Here is an 11112-nt window from a genome sequence, read left to right as displayed (position 1 = left end):
TTCGTTGTCTCTGTACTGTACACTGACAATGACAATTAAAGTTGAATCTGAATCTGAATCTGAATCTGATTGATCTGCAGTTCCTGGTGTGTGTGGGGGGGGGGTAATCATGGAGGGGTAAATTCCCAGCGTGCCCCGCGGCTGGGAAAGTGCCCTATTCGCCACAGCGGGGGGGAGGGGCGGAGGGGAGGAACTCGGCGCAGGCGCAGTCGCGGCGGGAAGTGACGCGGGCGCGGGCCCAGAGCCGGAAGTGGGCCCCGCGTTGCCATGGCCGCCCTGCAGTCCGCGGCCCTCGCCTGCGTCTCGCTCGTCAACTTTCTCTTCGTCACCTGGAGCAGCGGCGAGTTGGTGGCGTTTATATCCCTGCGGCACATCTACCCGGACAAGCGGGACCAGCGGGACACCGGCACAGGTGGGACAGGGAGAGATACTGTGGGGGTGGAGAGGGTAGAGGCGAGTTGGTGGCGTTCATCTCCCTGCGGCACATCTACCCGGACAAGCGGGACCTGCCGGGAACTGTGGACACTGGTACAGGTGGGACAGGGAGAGTGTGGGGGTGGAGAGGGTAGAGGCGAGTTGGTGGCGTTTATGCGGCACATCTACCCGGACAAGCGGCCGGGGACTGTGGACACCTGGACAGGTGGGACAGGGAGAGAGAGACTGTAGGGTCTATGGGGAGAGAGGAGGGGAGAGGATAAAGGAGATAGAAGAGGAGAGGGGAGGATAAAGGAGAGGAGGATAGAGGAGAGGATAAAGGAGGGGAGAGGAGGAGCGGGGAGAGGGAGAGGGGAGATAGAAGAGGAGAGGAGGAGAGGGAGGAGGGAGAGGAGAGATAGAATAGGAGAGGGGAGAGGGGAGTTGGTGGCGTTCATCTCCCTGCGGCACATCTACCCGGGGGACAAGCGGGACAAGCGGGACAAGCGGGATAACCGGGACACCGGCACAGGTGGGACAGGGAGAGGGTAGAGGCGAGTTGGTGGCGTTTATGTCCCTGCGGCACATCTACCCGGGGGACCGGGACTACCGGGACCAGCGGGACACCGGCACAGGTGGGACAGGGAGAGACTGTGGGGGGGTGGCGTTTATCTCCCTGCGGCACATCTACCCGGACAAGCGGGACCGGCCGGGGACCGTGGACACCGGGACAGGGAGAGAGAGACTGTGGGGTCTATGGGGGTGGAGAGAGGGGAGAGGGAGGAGATAGAAGAGATAGAAGAGGAGAGGGGAGGATAACGGAGAGGGGAGGGGAGATGAGGAGATAGAAGAGGGGAGGGGAGAGGAGGAGAGGGGAGGGAGAGGATAAAGGATGGGAGAGGGGAGGAGAGATGAGAAGGGAGGAGATAGAGGAGGAGGGGAGAGGAGGAGAGGTGAGGGGGGGAGAGGAGGGAGAGGAGAGGGGGGGGGAGAGGAGGGAGAGGAGAGATAGAAGAGGAGAGGGGAAAGGAGGAGAGAGGGGAGAGATGAGAGGGGAGTTGGTGGCGTTCATCTCCCTGCGGCACATCTACCCGGACAACCGGGACCAGCGGCCGGGAACTGTGGACACCGGGACAGGTGGGACACACAGAGAGAGACTGTGGGGTCTATGGGGAGAGGGGAGAGGAGAGAGGAGAGGAGCAGAGAAGATAAAGGAGATAGAAGAGGAGAGGGGAGAGGGGGGATAAAGGAGGGGAGAGGGGAGGATAAAGGAGATGAGAGGAGAAAAGAAAGGAGGGGAGAGGAGATAGAAGAGAGGGGAGAGGGGAGAGGAGAGGGGAGATAGAAGAGGAGAGGAGAGGGGAAAGGAGGAGAGAGGGGAGTGGGGAGTTGGTGGGATTCATCTCCCTGCGGCACATCTACCGGGACCAGCGGCGGCCGGGGACTGTGGACACCGACACAGGTTGGACACTGAGACTGTGGGGTCTATGGGGAGAGGGGAGGATAAAGGAGAGAGGAGAGGTGAGGGGGGAGAGGGGGGATAAAGGAGGGGAGAGGATAAAGGAGGGGAGAGGGGAGGATAAAGGAGAGGGGAGGGGAGAGGATAAAGGAGGAGAGGGGAGGATAAAGGAGGGGAGAGGGGAGGATAAAGGAGAGGAGAGGGGAGGATAAGAGAGATGAGGAGAGGAGAGGGGAGGGGAGGATAGAAACATAGAAAATAGGTGCAGGAGTAGGTCATTCGGCCCTTCGAGCCTGCACTGCCATTCAATATGATCATGGCTGATCATCCAACTCAGTATCCTGTACCTGCCTTCATTCAATACCCCCTGATCCCTTTAGCCACAGGGGCCACATCTGACTCCCTCTTAAATATAGCCAATGAACTGGCCTCAACTACCTTCTGTGGCAGAGAATTCCACAGATTCACCACTCTCTGTGTGATAAGAGAGAGGAGAGGAGATGGGAGAAGCGGGGGGGGGGGGGGGGGAGAGGTGGTAGAAGAGAGGAGAGGAGAGGGGAGGAGAAAGGAGAGGGTACAGGAAAGGAGAAGGGAGAGGAGAATGGAGGGGGAGGGGAGAGAGGAGAAGGGAGAGGAAAGGAGGGGAGGGGAGTTCAAGTTTAAGTTTATTGTCATGTGTTCCTGATAGGACAATGAAATTCTTGCTTTGCTTCAGCACAACAGAACATAATAGGCATTGACTACAAAACAGGAGGAGAGGAGAGAGGAGAGGAGGGGAGAGAGAGGAGAGGAGATGATAAGAGAGGAGAGAAGAGAAGGGAGGAGAGGAGAAGGGAGAGGAGAGAGCAAAGATTGCTATAGGATCTTTGGGAGAGAGGAGGTGGTGAGGAAGAGAGGAGCGGAGAGAGGGTTGCAAACAAAGATCCTGTAGGATCTTTGGTTGGAAAGGAAGAGGGGAGGGGAGAGGAGGAGGAGAGGGGAGAGGAGAGGAGGGAAGAAAGGGAGAGAGGGGAGAGGAAAGGAGAGGGGAGGGGAGAGGATTGAGGAGAGTAGGGAGAGGAGAGGGGAGGGGTGGGGAGAGGAGAGGAGATGGGAGAGAGGGGAGGGGGGAGAGGAGAGAGAGAGGGGAGAGGAGAGTAGAGAGGGGAGAGGAGAGTAGGGGAGGGGAGAGGAGGAGGGGGGATGGGAGAGGGGAGAGGAGAGGGGATGGAGAGGAAAGAGGACGGGTGGATAGGAGAAGGGAGAGGAGAGGAGGAGAGGGGGGAAGGAGAGTATAGGAGAGGAGGGAGAGGGGATAGGAGGGGGAGAGGAGAGGATAAGGGAGAGGAGGGGGGAGATGGGAGAGGAGAGGAGGGAGGAGAGAGGAAAGGAGAGGGGAGAGGAGAGGAGAGAGCAAAGATTGCTCTCGCATTTTTGGGAGAGAGGAGGTGGGGAGGAAGAGAGGAGCAGAGAGAGGGTTGGAAAGGAAGAGGATGAAGAAGAGGGAGGGGGAGAGGAGGCGGAGGGAGAGGACGGGGAGGGGGAGAGACAATAGACAATAGGTGCAGGAGTAGGCCATTTGATCATGGCTGATCATCCCCAATCAGTACCCCGTTCCTGCCTTCCCCCCATATGCCCTGACTGCTATCTTTAAGAGCCCTATCCAGCTCTCTCTTGAAAGTATCCAGAGAACCAGCCTCCTCTGCCCTCTAAGGCAGAGGAGAGGTGGAGAGAGGGTTGGAAAGGGAGAAGAGGCGGGGGGGAAGGAGGAAGAGGGGAGGGGAATGTTTAAACACCGAGAGGATAGGGTGTGGTTTACCCCGAAGATAGACACAATATGCTGGAGTAACTCAGTGCGACAGGGAGCATCCCTGGAGAAAAAGGAATAGGTAACGTTTTGTTGGGGTACATAGTTGTATAGGGCTCTGGTGAGACCACATCTGGAGTATTGTGTACAGTTTTGGTCTCCTAATTTGAGGGAGGATATACTTGTGATTGAGGCTGTGCAGCGTAGGTTCACGAGATTGATCCCTGGGATGGCGGGACTGTCATATGAGGAAAGATTGAAAAGACTAGGCTTGTATTCACTGGAGTTTAGAAGGATGAGGGGGAATCTTATAGAAACATATAAAATTATAAAAGGACTGGACAAGCTAGATACAGGAAAAATGTTCCCAATGTTGGGCGAGCCCAGAACCAGGGGCCACAGTCTTAGAATAAAGAGGAGGTCATTTAAGACTGAGGTGAGAAAAAACTTTTTCACCCAGAGAGTTGTGAATTTATGGAATTCCCTGCCACAGAGGCAGTGGAGGCCAAGTCACTGGATGGATTTAAGAGAGAGTTAGATAGAGCTCTAGGGGCTAGTGGAGTATGGGTTGAAGGCAGGCATGGGTTATTGATAGTGGATGATCACAATGAATGGCGGTGCTGGCTCGAAGGGCTGATTGGCCTCCTCCTGCACCTATTTTCTATGTTTCTAAAACGTCATCTATTCCTTTACTCCAGAGACGCTGCCCGCGTCACTCCAGCATTTTGTGTCTGTCTCTGGTACAAGCTAGCATCTGCAGTTCCTTCCTACACATGAAGGAATGTGACACGGGAGATCTCGGCAGCACAAGGCACATCTCAAGGAGTTGGGGATCAAATACTGCAGACATCAGAAAAGGTAGAATCAGGCACGATAGGAAGCAATGGAGAGAGAATGATCAGAGAGCACATGCCCGCTGCAAAAGAGAGCTGTTACCCAAAACATTACATCGCTTGTTTCAGAGGGCGGAGACAGATATCGCCCCTTCAATGCTGCCACGGGATGCAAAAATATGCACATACCAGGCATTGCCAGACCTCTTCTGGAGCAGGTTGATCTTGGCACCAAACAAAAAACCTTTGGCATTGTGTGGGCAGCAGCAGGCAGTTGTTAAAACATGATTACTGTAATACTGCTTAGGCCTAATGGAGGGCCGGGGTGAGGAAATACCAGACACTATCAAGGCGGCACAGTGTCGCACCTGGTAGAACTGCCACCTCACAGCGCCAGAGACCCGCGTTCAATCCTGATGTTGGGCACTGTGTGTGGTGTTTGCATGTTCTCCCTGTGACCATGTGGGTTTCCTCCGACACCCGCAAAGACGTGTGGATTTGGAGGCTAATTGGGCCTCTGTAAATCGCCGCTGGTGAGTAGGGAGTGGATGAGAAAGTGGGATAACTGGTGCGAAAGGGTGCTCGAAGGTCGGCGTGGACTCAGTCGGAGCCAGGGCCTGTTTCCATGCTGTTTAAGAAGGAACTGCAGATGCTGGAAAATCGAAGGAGCACAAAAATGCTGGAGAAACTCAGCGGGTGCAGCAGCATCTATGGAGCGAAGGAAATGGGCAACGTTTCGGGCCCAAACCGTCCGAAGAAGGGTATCGGCCCGAAACGTTGCCTATCTACTTCGCTCCATAGATGCTGCTGCACCCGCTGAGTTTCTCCAGCATTTTTGTGTACCTCCTGTTTCCCATGCTGTATCTCGAAACTAACCCAAGGACTGCAGGGGGCACTGGTGGGCAAATGTTTGAAACACTATCTCTGCTCCATTGAGCAATGACAGGTGGGTGCTGTATTGCAACTGCTCCTGGAGCACTTCACGGTGTGGCAGTGGGCTGAATCTGACCTCAAAGGACGGTGAGCAGCAGCAGTCTTAATTTTAGAGATACAGAGTGGAGAGACACAGTGGTGAAGTTGCCTCATCTCAGCACCGTAGCCCCGGGTTCAATCCTGACTACGGGCGCTGTCTGTACGGAATTTGTATGTTCTCCCCATGACCACATGCGCTTTCCCCGGATGCTCCAGTTTCTTCCCACACTCCGCAGATGCACAGGCTTCAGTATTGATTGTAAATTGGCCCTCATGTGTAGGATAGTGCTAATATACAGGAATCGATGGTTGGCGCAGACTCGGTGGGCCGAAGGGCCTGTTTCCGCGCTGTATCTCTGAACTCCAAACATAAAATATGAGAGATAACAAGGGCCCCCTATGGAAAGTCAGCAACCTTAGCCCAGTATCTCAATCACCATGGGGACACAAGGAACTACAAATGCTGGAATCTTAAGTGGGGGAAAAAATGTAAACTGCTGGAGGAACTCAGTGTATAACCATATAACAATTACAGCACAGAAACAGGCCATCTCGGCCCTTCTAGTCCGGGCCGAACACTTATTCTCCCCTAGTCCCATCTACCTGCACGCAGACCATAACCCTCCATTCCTTTCCCGTCCATATAACTATCCAATTTATTTTTAAATGATAAAATCGAACCTGCCTCCACCACCTCCACTGGAAGCTCATTCCACACAGCTACCACTCTCTGAGTAAAGAAGTTCCCCCTCATGTTACCCCTAAACTTCTGTCCCTTAATTCTCAAGTCATGTCCTCTTGTTTGAATCTTCCCTACTCTCAGTGGGAAAAGCTTATCCACGTCAACTCTGTCTATCGCTCTCATCATTTTAAAGACCTCTATCAAGTCCCCCCTTAACCTTCTGCGCTCCAAAGAATAAAGACCTATCAGGCAGCATCTGTGGAGAGAATGGAATGGCAACTTCGAATGCTGAGTCCGAAGGAAGGTTGCCATAGAGGGAGTACAGAGAAGGTTCACCAGACTGATTCCTGGCTTGGCAGGACTTTTATATGAAGAAAGACTGGATAGACTCTGCTTGTACACGCTAGAATTTAGAAGATCGAGTGGGGATCTTATAGAAATTTACAAAATTCTTAAGGGGTTGGACAGGTTAGATGCAGGAAGATTATTCCCGATTTTGGGGAAGTCCAGAACAAGGGTCACAGTTTAAGGATAAGAGGGAAGTCTTTTAGGATCGAGATGCGAAAATCAGTTTTTACACAGAGAGTGGTGAATCTGTGGAATTCTCTGCCACAGAAGGTAGTTGAGGCCAGTTCATTGACTATATTTAAGAGGGAGTTAGATGTGGCCCTTGTGGCTAAAGGGATCAGGGGGTATGGAGAGAAGGCAGGTATGAGATACTGAGTTGGATGATCAGCCATGATCATATTGAATGGCGGTGCAGGTACGAAGGGCCGAATGGCCTACTCCTGCACCTATTTTCTATGTTTCTATGTCCCGACCCGAAACGTCACCTATCCATTTCTGCCACAGATGCTGCCTGACCTGCAGAATCCCTCCAGCACTTTGTTTTTTTGCTTTCATAGAGTGTGCAAAATCCCCCCAAAATATATCTTTTAAAACATCAGGTCATAAGGAATAGGAGTGGAATTAGGTCATTTAGCCCATCAAGTCTACTCCACCATTCAATCATGGCTGATCTATCTCTCCCTCCTAACCCCATTATCCTGCCTTCGCCCCATACACTGACACCCGTACTAATCAAGAACCTATCTATAACCGCCTTAAAAATATCCGTTGACTTGGCCTCCACAGCTATCTGTGGCTATGAATTCCACAGATTCACCACCCTCTGACTGAAGAAATTCCTCCTCATCACCTTCCTAAAGGAATGTCATTTAATTCTGAGGCTAATACCTCTGGTCCTAGACTCTCCCACTCATTGGAAACATCCTCTCCACATCCACTCTATCCAGGCCTTCACTATTCAGTAGGTTTCAATGAGGGGCCCCCCCTCCCCATCCATCTAAACTCCAGCGAGTAGAGTCCCAGTGTCGTCAAACGTTCTATTAAATGTTAACAGAGTCAAATGGTCTGTTATAACAAAAGTTTACTGTTTCTTGAAACCAAACTAAACAAACTTCTTCTCATTCGCTTCAGTTTGCTACAACTCCTTCCTTTTTCCCCCACATTTGATTATCCGCCTTCCTTTAAATGTACTTAGAGGAAGTACTTAAAGGAAGTACTTTAATCCGCATCACACCTTGTAGAAACTTCCCCATTCTAACCACTTCCTGCATCAGGTGGGGCTGCCTGATGTTATCTTGCATGGTATCCCCATTATCAAACCCATTCAAAAAACTGCATTGGATCTTCATGGAAAATTAATTGTTTACCTTAAAGGGCCTGTCCCACGAGCATGCGACTCCATGCGACAAGCGCGACCTAAAGGGCCTGTCCCACGAGCATGCGACCTAACGTGGTCGCTTGAGCCGAATGGCCTCGCGGGGCCCGTCCCACTTCGATCGCCGGAGCCGTATGGAGTTGTGCGGAGCTGGTCCCGACATCGCGCGGGGCTCCGAAAAACTGACCGTGTTCAAAAATTCCACACGGCAACGGCCTGCCGGCCCGCAGCCACCTCGACCCCTTACGCACTGCCTCGACGGGCATATGCAGCGTCTTGACGCCGTACACACCGCCTCGACGCCGTACGTTACGCGCGAACTTCCCGCGGACTTCGCTCGAACTTCACGTCACTCACTCGACCTCCGCGCGGCCCCCGCTTCTGGTTTGGTCGCGCTTGTCGCATGCTCGTGGGACAGGCCCTTTAGTTTGGAGATACAGCGTGGATTTAGCCTTTGAGACAGAATCCACGCCGACCAGCGATCCCTGTACACTAGCCCTATCCTACAAACAGGAACGGACAATTTACACCAAAGCCAATTAACCTACAAACCCGCGCCCATGTCGGGCGTAGGAGGAAACCAGAGCAACCGGACGAAACCCACCCGGTCGCAGGGAGAGCGTGCAAACTCCACCTGAACAGGCAGCCCCCGAGGTTGGGATCGATCTCTGTTCTCTGGCACTGTGAGGCAGCAGCACCACTAGTTACCACAAACTTTGGTGGCAGGCAGCACGGTGACGCAGCTGTGTGTGATACATAATCGCTAGCCTGGGGGACTTTGTCTGTAAATCCTCTGTAATTCCACACATGTTCAGCATTATTGGAAAAAATACAAATCATTGGGAAGAACTGTTGTAAAGATATCAATTTAGCCCGTGGTCAGGAGTGTTCGGTTTGGTTTATGGTCACATGCACAGAGATACACTGAGATGCTTGTACTGCTTACTATCTGGTCAATTCATACTGTACATAAGTACAATAGATCCTCTTCGGGAAAAGCACACCAAAGGTTGCCTCATTTCACCACAATCTTGCAACATCCAAGTCTCCAAAAAGTCCATTCTTGGCCCAAGCTCAACTTTCCACCTCATAGAAACATAGAAAATAAGTGCAGGAGTAGGCCATTCGGCCCTTCGGCCCTTCGAGCTTGCACCGCCATTCAATATGATCATGGCTGATCATCCAACTCAGTATCCTGTACCTGCCTTCTCTCCATACCCCCTGATCCCTTTAGCCACAAGGGCCACATCTAACTCCCTCTTAAATAGAGCCAATGAACTGGCCTCAACTACCTTCTGTGGCAGAGAGTTCCAGAGACTCAAAAATGTTTTTCTCATCTCGGTCCTAAAAGATTTCCCCCTTATCCTTAAACTGTGACCCCTTGTTCTGGAATTCGCCAACATCGGGAACAATCTTACTGCATCGAGCCTGTCCAACCCCTTAAGAATTTTGTAAGTTTCTCATTGTTGACCCTCGGACTATCCTTGATCGGACTTTGCTGGCTTTACCTTGCACTAATTGTTATTCCCTTATCATGTATCTATACACTATAAATGGGTCAATTGTAATCATGTATTGTTTTTAAGCTGACTTGACAGCACGCAACAAAAGCTTTTCACTGTACTTGAGTACATGTGACAATAAACTAAACTAACTAACTAAGGTGATATGCAATTCATTAGTTTCTCATCCCTTGCACTGGATTGATGAAGTAGGGGTCAGCTCCTTCCCCTGCCTCTCTCGATCCGCTCGTTCGTCCCCGCTACTGTAGGGCCTAACCGCGGCCAACACCGCCATCTGCAACCACGGCAAATCCATCGCCTCCACACGCCAAAGTCGCCCCATCCCGAGCTGATCACAGAAATTTAGAGCACTTTCCGAGGCCGTGAGGGGTGAGTTTTAGCTTAGAGATACAGCGCGGAAACAGGCCCTTCGGCCCACCGAGTCCTCACCGACCAGCGATCCTCGCACATTAACACTACTCGGGACAACATACATTTATACCAGGCCAATGAACCTGCAAACCTGTAGGTTTTTGGAGCGTGGCAGGAAACTCAGATCACAGAGAAACAAGATCTCAGAGAAAAACCACGCAGGTCATGGGGAAACTCCGTATAGGCAGGACCCATTTATTATCTAAATGGTGGCCGATTAGGAAAAGGGGAGATGCAACGAGACCTGGGTGTCACGGTACACCAGTCATTGAAAGTAGGCATGCAGGTGCAGCAGGCAGGGAAGAAAGAGAATGGCATGTTAGCATTCATAGCAAAAAGATTTGAGTACAGGAGCAGGGAGGTTCTACTGCAGTTGTACAGGGTCTTGGTGAGACCACACCTGGAGTATTGCGTACAGTTTTGGTCTCCAAATCTGAGGAAAGACATTCTTGCCATAGAGGGAGTACAGAGAAGGTTCACCAGACTGATTCCTGGGATGTCAGGACTTTCTTATGAAGAAAGACTGGATAGACTCGGCTTGTACTCGCTAGAATTTAGGAGATTGAGGGGGGATCTTATAGATGCAGGAAGATTGTTCCCGATGTTGGGGAAGTCCAGGACAAGGGGTCACAGTTTAAGGATAAAGGGGAAATCCTTTGGGACCGAGATGAGAAACGCATTTTTCACACAGAGAGTGGTGAATCTCTGGAATTCACTGCCACAGAAGGTAGTTGAGGCCAGTTCATTGGCTATATTTAAGAGGGAGTTAGATGTGGCCCTTGTGGCTAAAGGGATCAGGAGGTATGGAGAGAAGGCAGGGATGGGATACTGAGTTGGATGATCAGCCATGATCATATTGAATGGCAGTGCAGGCTCGAAGGGCCAAATGGCCTACTCCTGCACCTATTTTCTATGTGTCTATGATTCTATGACCCGTGGTCGGGAACGTACCCGGATCTCTGTCATTTGAACCGCTGTATGCCAGTAACTATACCGCTGTGCCGCCCAAGTTCACAGACGTCGACATTCTCCTTCACCTTCCACCACCATTATCTCAGATACAAACAGTGGTCAGGATGAGCCATGAAACTCATACAATGGAACAATGTACTTGTTGCCAATTTACAAGTACATTGGACTAAATAACAATAGATATGTAATAAATCATCAGTAATTCTAGCTGACCATGATAGTGCAAAAAAACACAAGGTATGTGGAGTAACCTAAGCAATGCAAATTCCGTAGTTGTTCAGCCGGTTTGTGGTTAGAAACATAGAAAATAGGTGCAGGAGTAGGCCATTCGGCCCTT

At 51.4% G+C, this 11112-nt stretch overlaps 1 protein-coding gene across 1 annotated transcript in view; it reads left to right on the top strand.

Moving 5' to 3' along the window:
- Positions 1-233: 233 nt before the first annotated feature.
- Positions 234-11112, top strand: part of nrm (nurim) — a 28233-nt gene continuing 17354 nt past the window's right edge. Inside the window, exons 1-2 of the mRNA XM_033047648.1 lie at positions 234-354; positions 1813-1867. Coding sequence (XP_032903539.1) covers positions 268-354; positions 1813-1867 — 142 coding nt within the window. The 5' untranslated portion in view covers positions 234-267. The remainder of the gene's footprint in view (positions 355-1812; positions 1868-11112) is intronic.

Source organism: Amblyraja radiata, chromosome 30, assembly GCF_010909765.2.
Source record: "Amblyraja radiata isolate CabotCenter1 chromosome 30, sAmbRad1.1.pri, whole genome shotgun sequence".
In the NCBI taxonomy this organism is placed as follows: Eukaryota; Metazoa; Chordata; class Chondrichthyes; order Rajiformes; family Rajidae; genus Amblyraja; species Amblyraja radiata.
This window is presented reverse-complemented; position numbering and strand designations above follow the sequence as displayed.